General features: G+C 40.5%; 1 protein-coding gene across 3 annotated transcripts in view; it reads right to left on the bottom strand.

The window, feature by feature from the left end:
• Positions 1-26,927, bottom strand: part of LOC147137521 (ryanodine receptor 3-like) — a 93,187-nt gene that overhangs the window by 17,578 nt on the left and 48,682 nt on the right. For 2 of the 3 annotated variants that reach the window (XM_086049936.1, XM_086049938.1), the window contains exons 35-75: positions 26,110-26,917; positions 25,712-25,912; positions 24,195-24,297; positions 22,600-22,731; positions 19,840-20,113; positions 19,636-19,750; positions 18,721-18,853; positions 18,413-18,516; positions 17,866-18,001; positions 17,554-17,740; positions 17,318-17,426; positions 17,116-17,236; positions 16,209-16,378; positions 14,952-15,172; positions 14,712-14,802; positions 14,036-14,176; positions 12,452-12,615; positions 12,277-12,355; positions 11,655-11,744; positions 11,407-11,553; positions 11,251-11,313; positions 11,031-11,106; positions 10,465-10,588; positions 10,261-10,376; positions 10,112-10,179; positions 9,911-10,032; positions 9,703-9,752; positions 9,021-9,081; positions 8,062-8,300; positions 7,266-7,347; positions 7,038-7,168; positions 6,608-6,931; positions 5,956-6,196; positions 5,806-5,893; positions 5,625-5,717; positions 4,550-4,564; positions 3,221-3,391; positions 3,067-3,126; positions 2,740-2,874; positions 1,568-1,680; positions 30-126 (exon numbers count right to left, since the gene is read on the bottom strand). In XM_086049936.1, coding sequence (XP_085906062.1) covers positions 30-126; positions 1,568-1,680; positions 2,740-2,874; positions 3,067-3,126; positions 3,221-3,391; positions 4,550-4,564; positions 5,625-5,717; positions 5,806-5,893; positions 5,956-6,196; positions 6,608-6,931; positions 7,038-7,168; positions 7,266-7,347; positions 8,062-8,300; positions 9,021-9,081; positions 9,703-9,752; positions 9,911-10,032; positions 10,112-10,179; positions 10,261-10,376; positions 10,465-10,588; positions 11,031-11,106; positions 11,251-11,313; positions 11,407-11,553; positions 11,655-11,744; positions 12,277-12,355; positions 12,452-12,615; positions 14,036-14,176; positions 14,712-14,802; positions 14,952-15,172; positions 16,209-16,378; positions 17,116-17,236; positions 17,318-17,426; positions 17,554-17,740; positions 17,866-18,001; positions 18,413-18,516; positions 18,721-18,853; positions 19,636-19,750; positions 19,840-20,113; positions 22,600-22,731; positions 24,195-24,297; positions 25,712-25,912; positions 26,110-26,917 — 5,995 coding nt within the window. The remainder of the gene's footprint in view (positions 1-29; positions 127-1,567; positions 1,681-2,739; positions 2,875-3,066; positions 3,127-3,220; positions 3,392-4,549; positions 4,565-5,624; positions 5,718-5,805; positions 5,894-5,955; positions 6,197-6,607; positions 6,932-7,037; positions 7,169-7,265; positions 7,348-8,061; positions 8,301-9,020; positions 9,082-9,702; positions 9,753-9,910; positions 10,033-10,111; positions 10,180-10,260; positions 10,377-10,464; positions 10,589-11,030; positions 11,107-11,250; positions 11,314-11,406; positions 11,554-11,654; positions 11,745-12,276; positions 12,356-12,451; positions 12,616-14,035; positions 14,177-14,711; positions 14,803-14,951; positions 15,173-16,208; positions 16,379-17,115; positions 17,237-17,317; positions 17,427-17,553; positions 17,741-17,865; positions 18,002-18,412; positions 18,517-18,720; positions 18,854-19,635; positions 19,751-19,839; positions 20,114-22,599; positions 22,732-24,194; positions 24,298-25,711; positions 25,913-26,109; positions 26,918-26,927) is intronic. The other variant, XM_086049937.1, reaches the window with a different exon arrangement.

Genomic DNA, 26,927 nt, shown 5'->3' with positions numbered 1-26,927 from the left:
ACAGGCTTTTATATTCTGTAAGTACTTACTGCAAGATCCTGCACTAGCTTCTCCTCAAAAGAATACTCTTCCGTTTCTATCCATATTCTCTGATAGGCCAGGAGGAAGAGGTTAATAGAGCGATGCCTAGGGAGGAGGTAAGAGGAAATTAGCAAGGGTTAGATCAAAGCAGAGGAGAGGAGGGAAGCAGGCCTTTCAGAAGAGGTTTGGAATTGTTAGTTCTGGGTGCTGGTACATCCCACTGGTCATAAATACGGTTCCACCCAGCACGTATTTAAGTCAAGACAAAATGCTTGTAGATGGTTTCGGAGGCAGAACGATAGGACAAGTCCGTTTTACATTTCTCAGTTTTGAGGTTTGAATCTTGGCCTCGGCCTTCTGTGTGGAGTTTGCATGTCCTCTTTGTGCTTGAGTTTTCTCTGGGTACTCCGGCTTCCTTCCAATTTCCATAAAACGGGAATAGTAGGTTAATTAGACTCTAAATTGCCCATGTGAAGTTCAATGTGAAAGCTTTTAAATATGTGTCCTGTGCGGCCAGAGGTGTATCAGCTGGTATAGGCTCCAGCTCCACTCATGACATTAATGAAGACAAGCGATATAGAAACTGGATGAACAGATTACCTTCAACCTGGCAAATCATTGTGTCTTTCTGCTTGACACCTTACTGCCTTACAAACTAACAGACAGACCAGTGGAGAAACCAGTAGGGATATTTGAAGGAATGGAAGTTCCGGTTTGTGCCTGAAGGGAAGCACGGGCTCGCTACAAAAGGTGCGGGTGGTGTCAGCAAGATTGTCAACATGGCTCAATGCTACGTTACCGTCAGCATGGAGAGCAGACTGTCATAGTCTGAGTTCTCATGCATTTTCTCCAGCCAAATATGTTGATAGGCACTCAGGAAGTAATTATTGTTTTTGTCCCTGAGGGAGGCAAGTACAATACAATGTGACATTGAGTATGCAACAACGATTTTCACTGAATATAGTGTGTATTATCCTTTACATGCAGGGACCTAGTATTCGGGAGCAGAAACGCGTCTGCATTGGACACAGAGTTTAATAAATGTTTGCTATGCAGGGACATATTTCAGTGTCAACAACTGGGAATGAATGTGACATACTGCCTGCAGCCAGGCAGGCAGGCAGGCAGGCAGGCAGGCAGGCAAGTTGTCGCAACTGTGTACTTATTGAAGGTGGCCACCCTCCTGCTTGAGCCCCATAATTGTTTTCCTCCTACTGTAGCGTGCTTCCTGTAATTGAGTTACAGACCAGCAGGGCATGAAATTGCTAGTGTCCCTTTTTGTATTCCTTGAAAACATCTGCAGGCCAGACATTTTTCCTACAAACATAGAGAGGGAGCCTGTGCATTAATTCATGGTCAGAATCCAAGTAGGGAAAAATGGAGGCTGTGAGTCAGAGACAAGAGGCAAACAAAGACGCAATGTTGCAGACGCTATCAGAACCAAAAGAAGTTGGTCAATAAGTTATAACAAATTGATATTGTGTATTTCTAACATCATTTAGTGCACACAAAACCCCTGGAAGTATTTTTTTTCCCCTCTCAGTACCTTGGCAGATTATAAAGTGGAGCCATTCGGAAACACGCAACGACTGCTCTTTTCCGCTGCTTGGACAGCAACTTTTGCCATACACATTTCTTGGATCTCAGTGGTTGCTCCACCTAGCAAGAGGAACATACAATATGCATTACCTCAAGTGTTTGTAATTGTGTTAATGTTGTTATGAACCTAATAATGACTGCATGATATCAGAGGTAGTCATGATAAGATACTCACTACTGTATAGTGGTGTTTTTCACATTTCGTCCTTATCCAATAAAAAGCATGTATCTTAATTTTTTTTTTAGTTTCTTCTTTTCATGCCACAAATAAATTGGTGGAGAAGCTTTCACTACATTAGTACACTACATTAAAACTGTAATTTACTCTCAGTTATTGTCTGATGTGCTTTTTTATTTTCAGCTTCTGTTCAAATGTCAACAAATTTAACAAAAACAAACAAAAAAAATCAACATAAAGCAGATCAACAGAATTGCTTATGTTCTTTTTATTGGTCACTCATTACTGGGCAGAATTCGAAAAAAAAGTCATGACCATCAGATGCACTATGCTGTCAGAAATACATTTGGCCATTGTCAGGGGGAAATATACTAGAACAGGGGTCTCAAACTTATTTTCATAGTGGGCCATATCATAATTATGGGTTCCCTCATAGGGCAGATGACTGGGAAAATTTTCATTTTTAAAACCAAATGCAATTTGAAATCAGTGGCAACCTCATGGAAAATACTACATACTGGCAACCTTTTTTTTCTAATCTATTGTTCAACTTATGTTAGGAAATAATTTGGTGAGACCAGATGCTTTTGGTATATTTTTAAAGTTTACATTTTTATCCAGATTGTCTGTCAAAACAAAGAGAACAAATCCATTGTGCAAGAAACATGAGGTGGACCCATTGTTTTAGCGGGCCACATAAAATGATGGCTTTGAGTTTGAAACCTATGCACTCAAATAGTCCTCCAAATTCTTCTAATACTGTATTGTTATATGAGCAACATGCTAAAAAAGTATTTTTTGGATGGGGACAGCGATTCGTCATACAAAGTGTAACATTTAACACTTAACACAATGTTTCCAGCGTCCATTGCCTTCCACTTCACGCACAACTGTTTGCTGCCAACACCTCTAGACAATATGGGAAAATGCAAATGTTCTACCTGTTCCAAGTTAAAAACAGCAGCAGAGATCCTCTGGATACGGTCCACCACCCTGTCAGGGTCAGGGGGCCCCTCGCCTCGTACCATTATATCTTTGTAAAGGTTTAACTGCCACCTCACAGCTGGGTCTTCTGACTGGGAGCAGGTTTCCAAGGAACATGTCAAACACATACAGCAAATGTACAGGATAACATACAATATGGAGCAAGTATGGGCAGGGCTGTCAGACCCGTGGGAGATGTGGATATTGCATTTCAACACAGTGTAGAAGCCCCAGAACAATGCAAAGGCTATTGTATGCATGAGTAGCACAAAGTTCACTCTCACCTTTTCTCTGAGGTGAAGATTTTGACGAATGTGATCTTTGACCTCGTCGTCTGTGTCTCTCTGTAAAACCAAATATTCACCAGCTTGGACACAAATCAAATTTCGTGTTTTATCAAAGCCGCGCACTTGTCGAATGAGCGGATTTTAGTCTGACCAGCAGATAGCGCGTCTTGGCCAAGGAGATGAGCTCCTGGTCCCCTGGAGTGCACATGTTGAGGCCGATTGGAAGCATCTTCTTCAGAGCAGCCACGATCAGTGATGTCTGGATGGAGTAGAACTCACCACGCCTTTTCTTGTGTTTCCGCTCCTGGTCTTGTCCGCCAGACTGAAAAAATACAATATTCAATACAGCAGTCTCTTTACAAAATAAGCAATGAATAAGAAATGCATTCCTAAATGCATCTAAGGAACTATTTTCCCTGCACGTCAACAGTCTAAATCAAACTTCTAAATACTGTTTTATCATTTTATAGTGTTCTCAAGTTGGATAAGAATAAAAGCAAGACATGAAATTGTTTTTCCAGCCCTGGCAGAATCAATGAAAACACATGCTTCACTGAAGCATGACTCTCAACTGCTAACCAACAGGTGGTCTCTACTCAAAAAGCAATAAGTTTGGGAAGGAGGGTGGCGGCGGTGGATAGGTGGGAGAAAAAACCCTCTTCATTTTTCAGCTGATTTGACGCAGCAGGCTCTGTTAAAACAAAACTACACTGCACATTCACACATGGACAAAATTGTCGGTACCCTGTTGTTAATGAAAGAAAAAACAGTGGTCACAGCCATAACTTGAATCTGACAAAAGTAATAAAAAAAAAATGTATGAAAAGTAATCAGTGAAAATCAGACATTGCTTTTAAATTGCGGTTCAACAGAATTATTAAAAAAAACAAAAACAAAAACAAAAAAAACCTAATGAAACAGTCATGGACAAAAACTGATGATACCCTTAACATTTTGTTGCAGAACCTTTTGAGGCAATTTATATCATTTTTTTTATATCATTATAATTCTTTCATTAACAAAGGGGCACCAATAATTTCGTCCACATGTATACTGTATAACAGTATATTAACATTGACATAAACATACACACACACACACACACACACACACACACAGACCCCCCCCCCACACACACACACAAACATAATACATATAACCACAAATATACACATCTGAGGCAACTACGCCCAAATACAGCACACCACAATTTATCATACAAAAGCACATTTGGCTACAAAGGGTCTGGATACCATTATTTCACCCCCAAAGACAATTAAAAACAAAAAAACAACAACAAAAACAAGGAAATTCACTATGCCACGACATTAATGAAAGCAGCAGAAAACACAAATAAGATAAGGGACATAATCATAAGACTTCACTATAAATTACAAGGCACAGAGGCACAATGCGCTATTGGCTTTTCATCTTAACCAGCCAATAAACTGTCATGTAAACATGCGCTGCATCACTCTACCTTTTCCTTAAAGGACTGTTTGAGACAGAGAGAGAGACAGGAAGGGAGAAAGACAGGCAGATAGCGGATAAGGATGACAGTTAATGAAGGCACACGTTCACCACTTGTGTGCAATGTTATGAATACATCCTTTCAAAGCATTCAATGTCGACAAATATACAGGAATATTTGTTTTTGATGGATGAATGTTAGTCGCATACATACGTAAAAGCACACCACACATTTAAATACACTTAGAATGGACATTTCCTTTGTTGCCGTAATTTCTTCTCCGAATTGTCCCTGTTTGATTCAAAGCTTTTGAAGGAGGGTGGTTTGGCTAGTATGAAACAGGAGTATTTCCACATGCACAAATGCAAAGACAACTCAAGGGATTACGACTAAACCACTGTGGAGCATTTACAGTGTCAGAGAGGCAAATGGAGAAAATGTTTTCACTTTGTTTAGGTTTGGATTCGACAGCAAAAGGACTAATAGATGTAACTTGGAGATCAGACTCTTGTCATTATTACACGATAGAAAAATGGGGAGAAAATGACACTCTTGAATGGCATATTCAAAGACGTAGCCAATGAAACAAAACATAGTGAGTTAAGCATCTCTAGATGCAAGTCAATAAAATTAGAATGTGGAAAATGTCATTTATTTCAGTATTTCAATTCAAAAACTGTAACTCATTATATAGAATAACTACACACAAGAGTGAAATATGCTATGAAATTATTTTTGATAATTTTGGTGATAATAAATCGCAGGTAATGAAAACCCGAAGTTCACCATCGCGAGAAATTACAATATTACAAGAGAAACAATTTTTTTCATACAGAAATGACGTAGTTAAAGTGTTTTCCTCTGTGTTTAATGGCTCTAATGTATAATATGTCATTTTCACTTTTTGAATTGAAAAACTGGACTAAATTAACTTGTCTACCATATTCTGGTATATTGAGATGTACCTGTACATGAGTACGGTATATGACTGCTTGTATTCCAGTTTCTGACCTACATAGTGCCTTCATTCATGACTTAATGCAATAAATAATCCAATGTAATGAATAAAGGATAAGAAACCAACCTTTGACATCTTAGTTTTATTGTCTCCAGTCAAGAAGGAAAGGTTGTTGATTTCATTCTGGACCACAAAGTTCTGCTCCTCACGTTTGAAATTCTGTGAAAAATCACAGACAAATCAAAGATGATGAATCTGTGGATGAATCTCTGTCCAGTCACTACTGTGTAGATCACTTCTATCTTACGTGTGATTTGCACCAGAGGATAAAAATTTCAGCAACCATCTTGAAGAGCTCATTTGAGTCAGCATCTGGTTCTTTCAGCCATCTGGACCTGCAGCAGAGGGACATTTGACTCTGACCTAACCCAGAAGAGCTCCATCATCCTGAGCTAACCTGTTGTTGTCCACGTAACGTATGAGCATGGGGTAAAAGGCATAAAGGTCCCTGCAGAGGACAGCAAACTCATCCAGGATGAGCAATTCGGCCTCCTGTGTGTCTCCTTTGCTGTCCGCCTTCAACAGCTCCTCCTCGGCCACTACCTTCACCGTCTTCTTCTTCAGCTTCTCCAAAGTAGGCAGGAAGTGGCTCTTTAGCAGGTCAGTACGGGCTTTGCTGATAATGGGTTGCACATACACTGGAAATGCAAAAAAAAAAAAATGTAGCATACCACAGGCTGTATTTCATAAGCACTTATACTTATAGATGTATTTTATGTATTTATTTATTTATTTCTCCCAGTAAATACGATTTGACCGCAACGAAAAAATATGGGACATTTTCAGATTTCATAAAAAAGAACCAAAGATAGATGATAGCAAGGTCATACATTCTGAATATTTGTGCAATATTTGTGTGTAATACGAATAAAAAATATAATTGAAAATCAAGAATGCAATACGCTATATTGTTCAAAATTGTTCTCCTGGTTTATGTTGGATCCTATGAAATGGTTGCAATTTATTTGTGTTTAGTTCAACAACCATAAGAAGATTATGTCAATGTTTAGGATATGAAAGTCAATATGGCTCAAAGCAATGTGGCCCACCTGCAATCCGTTTCATCCACGAGGCCTCATCAATGCCCAGGTTGTTGTTGAGGATCTTCAGGATGTTGCCCAGAATGAGGCTGAGGTGCTCTGAGGTGACAGTGGCGCAGCACATGCTGCTGCCACCAGCTGGCTGGTTCTCAGGCCCCCTCTCCCACCAGTAGGACAGGTAGTTACAAAGCATGGGCAAGACCACCTCAATCACATGGGGCATCTCTGTGTACCGCGCTCCAGATTCAGCCATGTCGTTGATGTCCTTTATGAGCCCGTCGAGCCGGGGCATTCCGGGACACATTTGTTCAACTGAGTCCGGAATGCCAAGTACTAAAGATACCAGTGTGGATCATACATTAGAGCAACATGCTTCTTAACGGGTCTTACTAAGAATCACTGCAGATTTGGCACCTTGATAGGACAACTTGTGACTTACTGGCGCGTTCACGGCCACTCTTGGTGGTAAAGACTGAGAAGGGGTTGTACATGTTGAGCATCGGCTCCAGGAAAGCCACTGGCATGGCCCCCGCCAAGGTGGCCAGACACTGGCCGAGAGCTGGCAGCTGTCTGTGGGGCACAGAGAAGCTCAGTGTCTGTCAAGGCATGGATTTACAATTACTGAACTCCACTATTCAGAGAGGAACATAATGAAGCATGTGGATACCTTTCTACATAGATGTTTTTCCCGGTCCCCAGAGCATAGAGGCTGGTCAGGATCCGATAGCAGGACACTTGGACGTCATCCACTGGAACAGCAAAGGAGAAAACAAGTCAAACTGAATCATGTGGCTTTTCTGTCCCTGTTGATACATCACTGAACAAAATGGACTTGTATATGTTTTTCATTTGTTTTTAGTTTACTTACTGTCAGACATTGAATACACGTGGTTGCACGGAAAAGTCATCGGGTTTCAAATACATTTTTAAGTAGACTCTACATCAAACTTAAAAAATATATCTGGATCCAGATGATTTTATTTTGTTTCAATGTAAACAGAATTAGGACCATTTTGTACAAAACCTGTCTTCTGGAAGTAGGCTGTAATAATGCATCATTTTTTTAAGCAACTGGCTTTTTAAAAATCTAGTGCAACGGGAATGAAATAATTATTGATTGTGTAATAAAGTACAAAAATCCAAGGGAAGTTGACAGATTGAAGTTATCATGAATTGTGGACATCAATTGGACATGGATGCATTAAATGTCATCCTTCAGAATTTTGCAGTCATAATGGTGAAAGTAACTAAAAGTAAGAAAGAAATATTCTGAGAGTAATGGAGTAACATAATTAATTGCTTTCAAATTAAAATATCTAGAAGAGTATAATACACTGTACTACAGTTTGGATGTAACATTCTCAGCAATGTTTCCCACACAACTTTTCTCAAAATGTAACAAGCATCCCATATGCCCTGCATATTAACTTGTGCTTGATCATGTATCAGCTGTGAGAACTTACAAAGCAGGTCTATGCCAAAGTGATGTTGAGTGATGTGTTCGAACAGAGCGGTCAGGATGGGGAGCAGAGCCACTGTGGTATAGTTGATGTTTTGCGACACGCCTTTCATCTGCGAGCGCGAGTGAGTGAACTTCCCCAGCTTGAGGTTCTCAAACGTCCTCTCCAGGTCCTCGGCGGCATTCTCAAAGAACGTCCTGAGCCCGACCCTCACCAATTCAGAGCCCGACTTCATCACTGTCCTGCCATAGTGGGGAAAAAAAACATGCTCAACACTCGGGAAGACAGTACATTGGGTAATAAACAACAACATGACTCTTATCATGTAAAGTACAGCACTTCAGTATAAACATTCATGAAATATGAGACATCCACTTCACTACCTCTTGCGCAGAAACATGAGTGATTTATTCAATGAATTACATTAATGTATACGTTGAATCCAAGGTGACTTTGCTGGAGTCAGAGTAGAGGAACAGTCTAATGCAAAGCATTAATATGATTAGTTTGTCTATTTTCAGCATTTCATAATTCATAACATAGTTAAATGAATAACAAGGCCTTGATGTGTCCCAGTAGAAAGAAGAAATGAGAGGCAAGACACAATATGGCCTTCGTTATGTATGAGCTGCATTAACAAGCAGCACATTGCAAGCCTTGGGCATCGTATGCTGCATGCAACTTGTTTGCTTAATTAAATGCCAACGGATGCTCTTTGCCGATGCCAGTGCCTCCCATAAGACACTCCAACAATAAAAACAGTAAGAAATAAGAATTTCATGACAAATATGTTGAATGAAGATACAACACTAATAATTTGAAGCCATAGTCCATGTACACCAGAAAAGCGAGCAAATCCTTGGAAAGGTTTAACAGGTCTCCATTTGACAGAGTGCTTTGTTTATACTTCAGTAATACTATTCAAAGAGTATTATTTTATATGCTGTCATGTCTACACACACCTGGTATCCAGTGTGTGTGCCAGGATGTGCAAACAGCTCACCATCGTGGTGGAGTCACTCCCTAGGAGATAGCAAGCATGAAGAAGCAATCCTCAGGATGAGAAAAAACTTAAAACACATTTCCAGTACGATTTGAATTAAAAAACAATGCATATTGCAAAAACTATAACTTAAAAAAACAAAGGTTTGCACTAACTTGAAATTCAATTACAATGTAAAATATATTATATAACATTTGTATGTCAAAATACAGCATTTGTGCTGATATGAAAATAGTCCCGTTTTATTGTAATGTTGCTCTTACCTTTTTGGACTGTATTGTGATTCCCTCCTAAATAGTGCTTCGAGGCAATCACTTGCTCCGACATGTCGAATACGTTTTAAAATGTATTCATTTATTTATTTCTGTTTTAAGTAGGAATGGAATTCGTGTTTTTTATTGTCCAGTGACAATGAAAAACAAATTCCAAATCAACACATTTTTGTAAAGTGCAAGTGAAAACAGATTTTGCTTTATTAATAAGCCTAAAAGAGTACTGTATGCCAAAACGCTTTAATTTCAGTTAAGAAATACTGATTTGCACTAGATACATGCACACGCGCACCCCCACACACACAGGCACGCACACACACGCGCACATCAAATGGAGACATAGTATACACAGAGAAGGAAGCATCTTACCAAAGAGAGAGATCCTATGTCTGACAAGAGCTGCCAGTTTACAAAACAAGCTGGATGTGTGAAAGTTAGAAAAAGGAAGAAATTGAGAAAGTTACAATGAGTAAACAGCTGGAGGAAAGACCAACAGTCGAGTTTGTTGTCATGCAGTGAGCGTTACAGGCATGCTGTGCACACTTGGTGGTGTGTGCATGCAAGGCAATGTGGTGACCTGGTGACCATTTCTTTCTCCTTGTTGGAGGCGTAGCCGCTGCTGCTCAGGTTCTGGCTGGCTGATGACAGGAAGTAGAGGGAGTGATTCTTGAAGTATTGGTCAATGAGCGGGAGAAGAACCTGGTGAGGCACAAGAAAGGTAACAGATTAACATATAAGCGATATCTCTACACTGTACGTGAATGCATCACAATCTTACTTTGGCAAAAAACTTGATTTCTTGCTCATGAGGTGACCTGTCTGTTTTGCCACTGGCAGCCATGGCCTCTGGATTCAATCGATATTCAAATTAGAATTGAATCAAACGGTAACGTTGTTCTAATGATGACAACTGTTGCATTGCAATACCGAGGTGAGAGATGAACTCCTGGGCGGAGTCAACATACTTGAGCAGCTTCTTCAGGAACCTGTATGCAAACCTTTTCTCCATGGAGGAGGAGTCCTGCTCCAAGTCCTTCAGACCTCTGCAACACAATACATGACACAATGATCACTTCACTGCGCTGTCTAGCAGCTTCTCAAGGAACCCGCATTCGTCCCATTTGTGTCCACCTTGTGATGTTGTAGCCGCTGATTTGCAGGAAGCGGAAGAGATCCTGAGCCTTCTCTCGATCGCGAGCTTTCTCTTTAGCTGTCAGCGTCTCATAAGGCACCATCAAAGAGTGCGGACCTCCGACTAAAAGCACAGCGTCCGATCAGTCATTAGCAGCCGCTTAAATGGAGGTACAAAATAATAAATCTGAACAATGACCGGTGTCTTGCCAAAGCACTCCACAATGTGTCACTAGATAGGTGACATGTTCCATCTTGTTTCTTTTCTCTTGTGTACATCTCATTTAAGAAAGCCCTTGTCAAGAGATTTGACCTCTTTTTGAGTGCCCTTTCACGTAACGCAATGCAAGGCTCACGGTAACTAAGCAGCTCAGCCCGTTGGACCTACAGTTGGCTTTGACACATGATTGCGTGGAAAGCCATGATACCAATATAATTTAGAGTTAGGGGACTAGCAAGGGTTTTTGAGCTATATTTGTTTCAGACACACGATAAAAACAAATAACAGATCATGCCACTGAATGTGTAAACTGGAAGCACGATTGAGTGCATCACTTCTAAATCACCTCTACTTCCAAGGTCACTCTTTTTTCTTTTGGCCCAGATGTTATGGTAATTTTCAGCCACCACCTCCACCATCCCCTTGGACCAAAGACAAAACAGAAGGAAATGTGTGCCTCAATACCCGCTCGCCATTCAGTAAATTGTGTGTTGTAGTTTGTCTTTTGTTTTTTGATCATAAAAGTCATAAGAAAACAATTTTAAAACAATTGTGTGGTCTCTCACTTGCAACTCTCTGGAAAGGATCACGTTGCTTGTGTCAATTGGGCTGGGATTAAAACCATTTGCCTGAAAACATTAAAGGGCGGTGGATTCAGATGGGGAAATTATTCTATTGGAATATTAAATCCAGTTTACAGTACGTACGATTTTTCATCATACCTGTGAGGCCTGAGAGATCTTTCGTATTTTTTCATTCTCCCTCTGTTGATACAGGCTGTCGCCATCTCTGGCCCGGTCAACACTCCAACCCATTGCCAGCATGCACTTCAATGACTCCCTGATTGGCCATCTGTAAATCTCTTTCTCCTTGACATCAAGAGGTAACAGAAGCAAAGAAGAAAGAAGCGAGAATCACATCTGTTCTTCATTTGATCTGGATTTGCATTCAACAAGCTGATGTTCCCTACCTTCTCTGTCAGAGCTTTGTATGTCCTGAGCTGTGGGTGAATTCTAGCCTTCTCATCCACACAGTCTCCATATTTCCACCCAAGCAGCACCTGGAGAGCAATCACAGTGGATTGCGATAGATAAGGCAGCTTCTCTATTGTTCCCTCATAATCTCCACACAATGATACTTCTGGATTTTGTTCTATTTGCTGTTTATTGCTTTTCACAGATGCAACAATGAATCATGTGGTGTAGTAGTGAATATTAAACAATGGAGGGAATTGCTCCTCTATGAATAAACAAGATACCTTATTGCCATGAGAATAAAGAGGCTCACAATGGCCCTTTTCTACAACCATATTGTTGCATAATTTATTGCAATAAAGATTATTTGTGGTGGGATTTTTTTACTCTGGGGAGTTTCCTGCAAATGAAGAATGTCAAAAATGCATTTGTTAAATGGTAAAGAGAAATGGACAAATGGGGGGAAAAACAAGCCAATACATATGAGTGTTAAGAATTAACAAAAAAAAGGGTGCACAACAAAGTTTGCACCATTGCTACATACAGTAGCGAGCAGCATAGGAAAAAAAGGTGTGTCGTGCTGATCTTATAGTTTGAGGATAGTTGCTTTGGCCTTACCCTCTCTGCTGACCATTTCTCATGAGAATGCTCAGCATATTTGTTGACAAAGTGCTCAAGTTTCTCTGGGAGGGCAATGCTGAAAAATGACAGAAGTTATTCTATTTAATGCCACGCCTTTTGTATCACAAAGTTTGTAAACCAGCACGAATCGCGGAGCTCCAATGTGGCTTACTTAGCAGTTGTGATAGGTTTGGGTTCAAAGTTGCCTTGAGCGTTTACAGAAACGGGCTTGTCCACTGTTCCCCCAATGGCGGCATCCACATAGTCGGGCGGCAAAGCTCCAGCTATGGCGCTGAGGCACGGCATTGCCATCTTGAACAGCTCTGGATCATATTTCTGCTCAAAAGGAATAAGAAAGCTTTGCCTAATTGAAGCATTGTCATTCATTACTTGCTCATGAGAGTTGGGAGGCGAATGAAGTAATGACAAGACAAAGAGGAAGCTGTAGACGAGACGTTAACGATGAATTATCTTAAGAGCTGAAGCACTCGCATGCTCAGGGCTCTGGATCAATATCATCCATTCTAATATTGATGTTTTTAGGCTGGCCCTCCGCACAGACTCTTTTCATGAGCATGCATTTTGATAAATGTGCTGAGTCCAGACATTTGCCATATATCAAGGTATTAATGCCAAGACGTCTTCTGCACATGCATGTTCATTAAGTGACCAATCAAACAACTGTAATTAACAGAAAATGTCCCAGGTGAAAACATTTCACCAAGAGCATTTAATCACAGTATATATAATCTTCTTGCTTCTTGTTCTCTATACTCCCTTTAGAATATTTTAGCTCCTTATAGTTCTTAAGATCCCAGCTGCCACTCAGTATGTTCATACAGTCGAGCTACTGCTAATGATTGCATTTGATGGGACTTTTTTGCATGCATAGGGGGCAATCAGATTATGACTCCCAACAACGCAATCTTTGGCGGCTATTTGCCCTCTTTCCGCTTGTTTAGCAGGCAGGCTTTTTCATTTGACCATTTACATTACATCAAAACAGAAGCAGCAGGGAGCAGCAGGAAGCTAAAAGCACTGGAGCTTTGCCCAGCAGTAAAATCTGCATTTCAAAACATAAATTTGAGTTGTACAACAATAACATTGCAGATATGTGTGTAATTCATAATTGGTTGTGTATGTCACAATAATGTCTTCGTCAGGAACAAGAGAAAATAATGTTTGAATACTGTAGAGTATGTTTATTTTTAACCGTCCATCCAAAACTATTCACACGTATGGACAATTTAGAGTCTTCAATGAACTTAACACGCATGTTTTAGAATGTGGGAGGAATCTGGAGTATCCAAAGAAAACCTATGCAAGCACAGCGGGAACATCAAAACTCCAAACATGAAAGCTTCAGCCGAGATTAAAACCGAGAACCCTAAAACTGTTCGGCAGACATGTTAACCAATCCTCTCAGCCTGTGTATGTTTAATGTTTTTAAATGTTTAAATGGACCTACAGTGAACAACATGCTCCTCCCTTACAAATGTGTTTCGCTGAAGAATTGCTATGAATTATTTTTTTTGTAGAATTAGCACAACTATTTTAAAATACGCATTCATTACTAGAGGTGAGATCCGTCCATGAATGAGGTCGACCGATACCGATTCTGATACCGATCACATGTATCAGCTGAACATTTTTTTCAATTTTAGAGATGCTGTATTGCACTATTATATATATTGTTACTAACTTGGTGGACAGTCCTAAATCCTAATAGTCTTTGTGAATGGACATGATGACTCACCCTCTGGGACAAGGAATCAAACACTCCCCAGAAGATCTTCTTGGTGAGTTGGAGTTCATCCTCAGAAGCTGTGCCGTAGCTGCCCCAGCCTGATGGAAGGCAGTAGTACTTCCAGTTCTGCTCGTAGTGATTGGTGAGCAGCTGGAGGACAAACAGGGATAAAAGATCACTTCATATGAAGACTTAAATGTATACAAATTGTGCACCTCATAGAACACTAACAATAAGCATGCAGGTTGTGGAAATGCACCGAAGCAGCATCTCAGGCTCAACACAAATTCATTCTGAATGTGCCTACGTAAAAGTGTGTCCCTTATTTCACAGGCCAGTCACATCGTATAACATTTGTACTTTTTTTCCCTGGCACCCAGACGGAAGAAATGACTGAGCGGAGCCAACAAGGTTCTAATCTCAAAACCTACTACTTCATCCACAATGTTCTTTCCTCCCTTGCTGCCCACTTTTTCTACACTCACAGTTTAGCACTGAGGTGTACCAACAAGGATGTGAGACACTGGGGAAGAAAACTGCTATCTTGCTCATGCAACACAATGTAGTTGACCAGAGTACAAAAGAGAAGAAAAAGGTCTGATAATGAGGCAGGTATGCAGGCAAGGCAACGGGGGGTGGAAAGTGATTCAAACAAAACAAGACAACTATAGAATATGTTGGCCACCCTGAGAGGCATCTTGCAGTATTCAGTCAGCAAGGGTACATCAAAGACAAGTCGGTGCAGAAGCTGCTGCAGCATTGAGGGACGAAGGTGCCTGCAGAAAAAGGCGAGAAAGAGATAAGAGTGCCCTCCCTGAACTGCTTTTAACCATCGTCACTGACTTGAGAGACAAGCCAGATCCGATTTATTGTTAATCTCAACCCCTGTCGACGCAGATAAATGTGTTTTTTGTGCTCTCCTCACTTGCAGACAGCCAGAAGGCACTCCTCAATGGCGTCTCTCTGGGCCTTGGTGAGGGAGCGGCCCTTGGAGAGGCGGTAGATGGTGTGCAGGGTGGAATCGATGAGCGCGGCATGGTGTTCGGTGCCAGCAAAGAGGGGCGCGCAGCGGGTGAGGAGAGGGAGCATGGCTGAGCCGATATAACGGTTCATGGCCAACGCTGTCTCGGTGGTGCACAGACCCTCCTGAGGAGAGTGGGGGCAAAATTACATTTTGATAGCTGATGAATTCATGGACGATAATGACTTCAGTGGTGAGATTCGGAGTCCAGCCAAATGTCACTGTTTTTCTTCTTTCATTTGAATACCGATCCATTTTATTTCATGTCTATACTGCTCAAGGTCACAGGGAAGTTGAAGCCTTCTTTTTAAAGCATATTTTATATTTAATACAGAGCGGTGACACCATAGCAAAATTATTGTCATAACCATATAATGGTGTTTTTGTAGTCATTTTTTCAGTGCAGTTTTTTTTTTTTTTTTATTTATTTATTTTTAAATGGTGCTTTTGGCCCATGTAACAACGTTCCATGAATTGTGCCTAGTAGCAAGTGGCCAGGGAAACAAAAGTTATTTGCTGTCTTTATTGTTGCGCATACTTAGTACTCGTTAAGACCATATTATAGTTCTAAAGTTGTACTGTACAATGGATCACATATGATTTGTGGTATCTGCACTATTCACAATATTGCAATTAGAACAGATATTGAAGACTAAGTAATAAAAATCACACTGTAAGAAGTACTAGAATTTTGTGGTATAAATCTGTCAACGTACTGGAGGTGGTTGTTGCTCTAAACCATGGTTATGTACACCACATATTTTTTTTTAATTAAAATACTACAAACTAATGTGACTAATGTTGGACAATAGAGTGTAATGTGAAAATCACAACTATTTCAACTCGTTCACCAAAAAAACCTGGATGCTGATAACTTGTTTAAAACACTAAACACACATAGGAACTCCAGCTCACTTTATGGTAAGTCTCTGGGAATAAGAGAAATACCTTTCATTGCATTCTGTTGAGATGGTAAGCACAGCTCCATCAAAAGCGTTTGTGAAAGAAAGAATTCAATATATAAATAATTAACATTAAACGAGAATTACAACTGATTAAATTAATAAACTTAATCAACATAGATTAAAAGTACCTCTTATTTGGTTCACAAAATAATTGTTAAAATTGCTAAAAGGCCACTCAAACCACACGTCTACCTACTGTATCTAGAGAATTTGCAGCCCTCAGGTCAGGAAGGAAGCCAACTTCAAGAAGATGAAGCAAAAAGCTTTGGTCCTCGATACCATACACTCGGTCAAGGAACAGCACCATGGGGGCCTTGTGGTCCGGACAAAAGCAGGCTGACATATCGGGTTCTGTCACTGAGCCATCTGAGAGATACATCGAAAGGAATAGCTGTCTTATTCTGATTTAAGATCCCTGCATACTTGACTTGCTTGGATACACATTATACAAATGTAAGTACTGGATTATATTTACAAGAAGTGAAAAAGTAAAAGGGCCTTCACAAACCTACTCCAAAAAAGTTGGAACCATAGAAATGACCAAATGTCTTGGTAAAGTGAACAGTTAAGATTAAAGGGTAAAGATTTGATGGTGGACTAAATAAGTGTCTCAATACTTTTGCCACTATTGCATGTTTGTTTATTCAGCAGATGTAACTTTTCTGTCTTCTACACTGGAATGCTGACAGCGCTCACAGCTGCATAAGAAGCACGTCTTGTCGTGCTTATGCAGATCAATCAATAGAGCAAGACAGCTCAGTGTAGAAGTGATCTGGCTTACTCAGAGCAGTGGGAGTGCACAGAAAAGCGCTTGGCTGATTAAAAAGGCATGAGCAGTAAAATGAAATCAATAACCTTCCGCCCTGCTCTAAATGTTCTAGCTTTTGTAACCATTGTTATACGACAAAATGCAAAAATAATTAATACCGTTTAAAATCATCTAACTTGTCATTAGAGCGGCGCGTTTGACAGCTTGTGAACATAGTGCATGTAATGTATGTAATGTATGCCATTTTTGTCCTAAACAGTCCTATAATTAGCTCTCTAGGGTGAATTATAAAATGTAGATTGTATTAGAAGCGAGTATAGAGTGAAGATTATACCTTTATTAATGATAGGTGTTTTGAGTGGTATGCTAATGATTCCCACCAGGTCCTCAGTGGGCACCAGGGAGCGCAAAATGGCACGAATACGGAGAGCTTCACCTTTCCCTTTGTTGATGAGCTGTAGGCAGCAAATGAATCATTTTTGAAATGCAAAAAAACAACAAAAACAAGACATAAATAGAATTTATAGCAACCGTACATGCATCTCTGGAGCACAACGTCCCAACAGGTCAATGAGAGCTGAGTAGAAGGACATGATGGCATTGCCCATGTGGACCACTTCCTCTTCATCGTCTCCATCAGCGGATCTACAGGTTGCGGGTGAGCACAAACAGAAAGAAGACTTTCTTTATGAGCCAAACAAAATTAGGAAAAATATTCAAGGGGAAAAGGAGGAGCAGCTATTGATTCGATAAGCTTTGCTTGAGGGCTCACACGTCACAGCTGACTCCCTGCACAGAACCAGGCAGATCCAAAGCTGGTGTCTCAGATATTTTGATGGCTTCTTTCATGGCCGCCAGCAGTCCATTCCCTCCCTCCCCTCTGAGTGCAGGTCCAAAACACTCAGGTCGACGGATGAGCAACTTGACCACGACACTGGAGTTCTCCTCCACACTTTCACCTACACCACAATGAAGTCGTTCAGAATGGAACATTTGAAACTGTATAACTTGCATTATATTTATAATCATGTGAAGCGCAATATTTATCCGAAAGAAAGATTGGAAATATCAACAGCAGTTGTACCATTGACAAAGACGGCAAAGCGCAAGAAGGAGAGATAACGTTCTCCCTCAATGGGGTTCCAGCCAATATCTGGATAACCTTTGGCCAGAAGCATCGGACAACTCTGGAGACCACAGCCCGCCAAATAGGTCACCACCTGCAGGTGGAAAGAAAACATAACCTTTTATGACGTTTTTCAGTTTAGCAGTGCAGCATTATATACAATCTCTGTGGGTTTTTTTAGTACTATATTGTGATGGATGTTTATTGGAAAATGAAGTTTGACAGAACAGGGTTGAGAGGGCACAGACAGACCGAACGCAGGGACTCAATCAACACACTCACCCCCCGCCTTGTGCGCATCGTCACCGCACTCTTCCACCCACCCCCAGGAGAGCTGAGGCCCCAACAAGCCAGCCAGACCCAAAGCCAGTCAGCCATCCAGAAAGGGCCCAACTCCAGAAGTCGACCCACCCCCCACCCTATTACTATCACCAGGTCCCAAGGTGTTGCCCTTGTGTGGTGTCATGCATTAAAATCTTTAAGAGACATTTCCAAAGGGTTCTACCTTATCCAGATCAGGTTCTTCCAGTGCGAGAGCCAGACCGTTGTTGTCCATAACTGAGGAAGCGGCCACATCGAGAGGAGTGGAGCCTCTCATAGCTGGTGAAGCTGCAACACAAAATATACTGTACACTTCACACGGAACCATACTCCCGGTTTTTCAATTGTTTCAATTTTCAATTATTTGTAATGACACGGTGTGGGAGGAGTCAAACAAAGGATAGAAACATTTACAGTGTTTCTCTAGCCAAATCATAATAGTAGCTCAGTGTGTAAATGTAGCATGTCAAACGGAATTCAAATGGCACCCACCGAGGCCCACGCTACTATTTTCCAGGAGGTAACTTAGGTGGTCAAACATTGCTTTCTGGTTCTGACGACTGATGCGGCAAAAGTAACACAGGAAGCGACAACAGCTGGCCACCATCTTGGGGAACGCTATTTCCTATAGGGTGAAAAATACAACATGAAGTCAAATTGCTATGTTTTGTGTGTGTGGTTTTTTTCCAAACAATATTTTACAAATGATCGCCAGTTGTTGGCCATACATCATTGTAGAATTCAGAAAAGTGGCAAATATCTGGTACAGTCATTAACAATATACAGTACACTCAACAGAAATGTCAATTTAATTGCCACACCAGTCTTTAATAATATGTTTATTTTTGTACTTTTGTATTTTTTTATGTAATTTATTGTGGTGTAGAACTGCACTAATATTGTTTGCCTTATTTAGCTACATGAGAGAGATCAGGACAGTTCAACAGCACAGTACACTACAGCTAAAATCATAAATATACTTCTATTATGATGTTAATACCTTTATGGTTTTGTCAATCGAATTTGTGCAATCTTATCTTTGTGAAAGCAATTTCTGATACAACACTAGTGTTGTTATTTTCTGCATGTGTACCTAATGACAGGATGAGTAAGCCTAAATAACCACCCGACTGTACTAATGGCTTCATTCCTTGCATATATTGAATTATAATGAACAGCATTATAATTCATAATTATAATTATAATGAAGAGACTTCCTGTTAACTTCATATCAACTGTCCACCTTCAAGAGAGAGCCCACCTAATTGAGTATTAATTATTTTTCACAAATAAATGAAAACAGTGAAAGAGCACACGGATACTCTAAAAGTAAGCATCATTATTTCTACAGTGCTCATTGCAATTAAATCAGTTTGGGCCCCTTTAATGGCAAACAAGCTCTCAAACCTGGGATTTGTCCCCGCCGAGCACGTTGACCATGACCTCCATGACAGTCTCATGCATGCCCAGAATTCTCATTAGATTGGGGTGCTGATAGAACACCTTGTTGTTCATGATGTCGCTGGAAGGGAAACAAGAGCACAGGTATAAAGTGAGTGTTAAAGACTCTATGAGGTAAAAGCTGATCCACCCGGGCAAAGTTTCACCCACCCAAGTCCATCAATCATGAGCTTCTCCTCCTCTTTGCCCATCCGAACAGACAGCAGTGATCTGATCTGGCCCAGAGAAGCCAAAAGCTTGATGGTATCTTGGACTGACGCGGCGCTGATGGTATAAGTCTTCCTCATGGCCCGGAGCAGCTCGCCGATGCTGTCGTACTGCCTCCTCAGGAGGCTGAACATCTTCCGAACCAACTCTGGGTCTTGGATGTGACACTCTTGGGCCCAGCTGACCATGGTCTGTGATATCAATTCCTTCAGGTTGGCTGCAAGAAAAATTACACGACACACAGTATTGAATGTGTGTAATAAAATAAACTGTACATTGGGGCACCCGGGCATTAACAATTACAAGTGACTCTCAATTTTGTTTGATGTACATTATACCTCTCCAGCCTACGCTATTAAAAGAGAGGCAATTTCAACAATGTCAGTGTCTCTTTATTCTGTGGTAAAAAAAAAAATACAAGACAACATTTTCAAGACAACAATAAGGTTTTTTTTTTTCATGTTAAAACTGGAGTCTGTGATGGATGGGATGTGTCACTTGTTGTATGACTACACAAGGAGATATTAGACAGTAGACACATGAGCACACTTGCATTTTATACCATATTGATTTTCTAGAAAGAAGTGCAATTTGGCGACGGTGTTATAAAGACTCATGTGACAGTTTGCCCAATATATTAATTATTCTTTTAGCCCCAAACAGTATTTAATGGTCGACTGTCAATCAAAGTGGTGTATGTCGTTATATTCGTGAGGGTCTAGTCAGAAGGTTTACCTGAGAGTTTTAGGGAAGACAGAGAGAGGGCAGTATCTTGCTCAGAGAGATACAATTACGTAGTAGCATTTCTTCCTTCCAATTGTAATAAAAAACTTCACAACAACTGAATCTTATTCTGTGACACTATTGTGCATGCACTAGTCAACACATCCTGCAGATACACAGATCTGTCCACAGTAACATTGAAAGAGCAGGGCTATTTTTCTGACCCCTTTATAAGTGATCTTACACATTCCTGGTTCCTCCATCCAACAACCAAATGCACAGGTGTTAAACCAAAGAAATGGGTCTATTTTTGGCCCGTCACATAATTTTCTGCGGCCCACGAAAAGCGGTGTCAAATCCCTGCCGGTTGAGTAGGAGCACCTGTGGCTAAAGCCAAACTATGGCAGGATTTTTACACTTATACTGGACCTGGATTTTTTTGATAATAAGGACAAATGCTATCAAAGCAGGATGGATGATAGATGGATGGGTTACATATAATGTACTCTGCATAATCAGGAAACAGAAAACACTCCTGCTCCCTAACTGACAAAAAGAAAAGCGTGCAAATGCACATTTAAAACTAAGCGTATACTTTATTGCGAGAGAATTAAAGAAAAAACAGCTTTGCCCACGGTGATTAAATTTCTCCCTGTTATTCTGCTGCCCTTCGCACACTTTCTGAAGCCACCAGATGCTGCTGACATAGACATTTCTGAACAACAGCTGCCACTATAAACCAGTACTCTGATCAATCAGCCCTCATGTAACAACCCTCACAGTCTTTCACAAGCAACTGTCCACTTCTCTATTTCATTCTTACCCTGCACCTTGAGTACTTCGGCAGTCCGCATCTTTTTGCAGGACGGGCAATATTTCTTATACATGATGTGAAGTGTTTCCTTGTAAATTGTTTCCAGAAGCATAATGTATTTCTATACTTTTTCCCCCTTGATTTAAAGGCTTTGCATCCACTACAGAGTCATGCACTAGTATCTGTAATAGAAATGATTTGATACATGATAACATAATGGCAAATATCTATCATAATAATAATGAGCCGAATGGTAAAATGTACATTTGACTAGTTAAGTAATAATTTAAAATGAGCGTCTTGATAGGAGATCATCCATGTGCCATTTAAGATGGAAAACGAATCCCCATTTGTTCTGCATTTGGATTATGTTCCTCCAGAAACTGAGCGTTCTGTGATTGTGCTACAACAGCACATTTAGTGGAGCACAAACACAGCATCTCTATTGCTTTAATCAGGTGAAGGAGTGGATTTTATCACAAGTGCTTTGTTTTTATTCCACCCCACAAACGGTTGAATGATGCTCCTCACTCCGGAGCCCCCATTAGCATAATGGAATTGAAAAAAAAAAAGAAATTGAATGAGGAATTCACTGCCACCCTTACAAGTTAGTTCACGACAGATTTTCAGACTTGAAGCTAACATTTTTTTTAAAGCACTGTTAGTTTCGAGTTGCATTTTTATGCATTTTATGCTACCTCGCTTTTTGAAGCCCTTGTATCTCCTTGAGCCTTTATAAAAGTAGTTTTCTTAGACTGACAGCTATTAGTGTTCTGATCGCATTGTCCATGAAAATATTCTCATTTTCACAAACATTTGTTTTTTCTTAACCATTCCAATAACAGTTTTTAATGTGTTGGCAGATTTAGTTGTTTCAGCACCTACGCAATGGTTTCCCTCCTGGATGCAGAGCTCTGCTTTGTTTTCTCCAATCAGGTGAAATATATGATGTTCTGTTGGCATCAAGTGGAGCATGGATGTATTAAATGTCATCTAAATTTTGGTGCAGGCACTGATTTACTGCATGAGCGGAGTGCCAAATGGTATCATTACAGGATATTGCATCATGACAGCAGTTAATTGGCAACACCAGCGAGTCCTCCAGATAATCAGAAAATAATATACTGCAAACCCTTCAAAACCCCAATAAATGAATATATACTCACATGGTGCAGCTTGTTCCTTCTCCAACGTTTGCTCTATTTTATGAGCTTGTCCTTTAATTTTGTTGACCAGAGTTAGAAGACGGCCTTTAATGGATGTATCTTGCTCATCCTCGTCTTCCTCCATTGGGATTCCTACAAAACACAAAGGGCCACGATAAACATAATGTGAAAAGCTTATTGTGGCAATATCTCAGGTCAAGACAAACCTCCTATGGGGTTGTGCATGTGAAATGTAGGATGTGCGCTGTGGTAAGAACAGTTTCTCATGCGTGTGGGTAACTCCAAGTTAATTGCTTCTCTTCGTGGAGGAAGCTCATGACAGGTTTGTGTTGTGTAGCTGGACTAAAGCTGCTATTAGATCGGTTGTACTGCGCAGGGCCCGGCAGTTCAATTATTTATCAAGACGGTCGCACATTGGAGAGGCATTGGACTAGACCTCCTCTGCTATGATGCAGAAAACAAGATGCAGATGAAAGCAAATGCTGGTGATCCATAATGGCTAAACGCTATACCTGTAATGAGCAGCGCAATTTTGGCATAGGACTGTTGCTTGTTTTTTGTTGTTTTTTTTAAAAATAAAAATTGCATCAAAATAACTCTTAGTTTTGTGAATGCTGGCTACTGCTTTTTGGTGTCATATATTTTCGCCTCTTGTTTAAAGGTCACATACTGTACTGTATATTTGCTTGAAAAAAAAGTGGTCCGTGACATTTATTTATTGAATTGCAGATAGTTCCAAGGTATTCTTAAATAAAATAACAGACTTTACAATATAATATGAACACATATTATAAATAGTCATGTATTATTTTGTATAACATTACAATATAAGTATTATACAGGTGTATTGTGATAATTAGCCAGTATCATGAAATAAATTCTGTATAAATGGGTCAAGGTTAGTGTCAAATTTCTTTATTCTTTAACTGATTCAAACTCACTCGAAACATTAGGGACGGTTAAGTCCAAGCACAACTAACTTCATGTGCTCCACAGCCCCTGGCCACTGCTCTGTGGCGTTTTCATGCCTGACTTAAGATTTTTAAATGTGTTAGCCTATTTAAATCACTAACAGAATACAGGATATTGGGGCTGTGCAGGAATTGTGGGGACTCGAATTGAGATGTGAATTGGCTGTAACGAACACAGAATCAGAATTTTCAGATTCGAATCAGAACGAATCATAGCGTATTGTCACGTGTATCGTCACAGAGGAATGTTTCAATGACAACACCCACATCTCAGTATGTCATCACTCAGAGCATTCATGATGATGGCAACAGATTAGAACCCTGCTGTCAGGAACATGTTTTGATAGCATAAAAGTTGAGCCAACATTAGCTATCGCTCTGTAAAAAAAAAAAAAAATTAAAAACGTGATGCATTTGCAAAGTGATTTTCTTTCTCCATATGAACACTGTGCAAATTAATAAACGAGGGAAACTTTTAAGTCTTTACTTTGACTTGTTTTTTTTTTTTTTACAAAGGTATCTGTAGTTTTACTTAAATAGTACAAAGTATAAGTACTTCTGCCATCCCTGGCATTCAGACCATTTCCTAAGAAATCAGATGTTCTACAGTAATCTCCAGCTCACCACAGTGTAGTTGCAACTGGTTGTGAAAATCAAAAAGCTCTCCTTGGATATCTGATGGACATGGACAGTCATCGCCAGTGCTGAAGGTCAGTAGCATGTTGATCTGAAATGGAAAGGCACATTAAAATGTTTGTTTCTTCCATAGCCACACCCATGTTTTTATTTTGAGTGGAGAATGAATTATTGTAAAAAATATTATAATAGAAAAAAATAAGCTCAAGTGTTCAATTCGGCACTCTGAATGAAGGAGACCATTATAAGTCATTAAATCACAGTACTCGGTATTCAGCTGTGACCCCCAAGGGAGTTGTGTAAGTGCGCATGCGTGTGCTTGTGCTTGTGCGATCATGTGTGCCTGTGCGAGTGTGTGCTTGCAGAATGAAAGCTGTATTTGCCTTGAAATTTGTGTGGATTCAAACTGATGAAGAGGACTTTATTTGGAGGAAGGAACACCAACTACAGCGAGGCCGTGAGTCCACGATTAAAGAATTGAGCGATACAAAAAGACCATTGGAAATTGGAGTGTTGGCAGCTAAATTAGTCATGTTTGTAGAAAATTACATATGTTATGTAAAATGTCACTCATGAATCATTTAGTTACAGAGTGAGAGAGGCTGCAGACTGTCTGTGGTCAGTGATATGAACACGGATGTGTGCGCGTGTCTTTTATGATTTCTTGTACCAGACATTTTGGAAGCAAATGATTTAACAATTGCAAAAAGACTTAAATAGTCAAATAATGCACTTACCATTTGAAATTGTATGTGTATTTATCTTGCGTTTTCACATTTGGAAATAAAATGTTTTGAAAAATGATTACATATAATGTACACATTGAAAAATGTCGCTAGTAAAATGCACAGTTAGTATGTTGCCGACTCACTACCCACTTCATTTGGTATGCCTCAAAAAGAGAGCTGTAAAGTATAAAAAATTCTACCTTTCCAAAGACAATACTGCTTTACTTTATTATTGAAGTGCAAATGGTATGGAGTGGAAAAGCGTCATAATTACACGGGCTTGTAGGATTTCCCACTAATTCTGCCAAATGATGGAACCAAAACAACAATAATACAAAACAATAATTAATAAAATAAAAATGAATAAAGGTATTTCTGCAATAACTGCAATTATTATGATCATTGTATGAGCACTGCAGTGACAGTAGCCGGGTTTACATGGAGACATGTATTCCGATTAGAAAGCATCGGAATGACCAATCGGAATGAAAATGCGCCATATAAACACTCCAATCGGAATAAAAAGGCCTAATCCGGATGTAATTTGATTTCATACACTGTGCTATATACGTCGATGAATGAACTCCATCTTGATACATCACGTGATGTTTACATCGATCTTCGCATGTTACAGGGCTGTAACGCGGCTGATCTGAATAACAGGGTGGAGCAAGTTAACAGACGATCAGAATAGATCCATATCACATATAAACAGGTGACCAGAGAGCCCCATGTAAAAGTCTCCAGGTAAACCCTGCTAGTGTCTTATGGCCACACCTGTTCTTGGGGAGGGGAGCGGAACTCCTTGGTCTTCTTTGCCGTTACAGCGGCGGACATATTAAGGGCGAGCATCAGCTCGTTGTATCTGAATTTTTGGTTGTACTGTAGCTTGGAGACAAAGTTGTCGGAAAAGGACACAATGGCTTCGATGCGGTGCTTGAGCTCGCAGTCGCAGAAGTAGTGCAGCAGCTCACACATCTGTGGAGTCGACAATGGCAAATCAAACTTTGTGCCAGTGCTTTGTAAATCCAGTGCTTTTGCACTGTGTTATATCATTTATATAATTTAACCTTCCAGTTACTGTAAGATCGACTGTAAACATTCCTGTTGATGCAATGGACAGGTATCCATATAGCGCACATATACATAATCTGTTTATGTGTGCATGTTATCACCTGACGTTTGACAGGTTCAGGCAGCCTTTTCTCCAGAAGTCCTTTCATTGGCTGTTTGGCCTCTTTGGCTGCCTCTTCCTCTCCTGCTTCAACCGCCTTCTCCTCGGTCCCCGTTAATCCTTCTTTGTCCGTCATACCAATGGGTGCTTTGTCATGTGTCTCCCTAAATACATTAGGGTCGATGAGGAGTAAAATTTTGTGAACGTCCTCACTGCCGAGGACGCCCATGGTCAGCAAAGTGCTGATGAGCTTCAGGATTGGCACAAACTGGTACTCTACACCTCCTCCCACAGGATCACGGATATAGTGGCCACCACCTTGGACCGCCTCAGTCAACATTGAAATTGATTTCTCTTTTAATGCATCCAGTGGGATCTGGGGACTGTACAGATGATGCTCTCGTTTGGTGTTGATGAAGCAGAGGGGCGCAAAGTTGAGGCGAGGTTTGAGCGACGTACTCAGTCCCACTCCTGGCGGCGAGTGCTTTTTGGAGGCACTGGAGAAGAGACGGATGGAGCGCGTCTCCACTGTGACCGGGATGATGAACTCATCTTTCATCATGAGTCGAGCGCCTTTGGCTGTCTCCAGGTGGATGCTGATTAGAAGATTGTAAAAACCCTCTCGTAACATGCCGGACAGGTACTGGTTGTCAATGGTGTATAAGAGCTGGGATTGGTCCAGGTGACTGCAGAGGGCGTGGGCCACACGGGTGTTGCCCAGAGCGCAGAGGGCGCAGTAGAGCTTTAAGGTGTGGTAGTGGAACTCCCTCATGTCCTCCTGCTCGGACAGTTCCATGATGTCCACACACCTTTACATTG

This window comes from Filicampus tigris, chromosome 13 (assembly GCF_054856515.1).
Source record: "Filicampus tigris isolate MCC_2025a chromosome 13, RoL_Ftig_1.0, whole genome shotgun sequence".
Classification (NCBI taxonomy): Eukaryota; Metazoa; Chordata; class Actinopteri; order Syngnathiformes; family Syngnathidae; genus Filicampus; species Filicampus tigris.
This window is presented reverse-complemented; position numbering and strand designations above follow the sequence as displayed.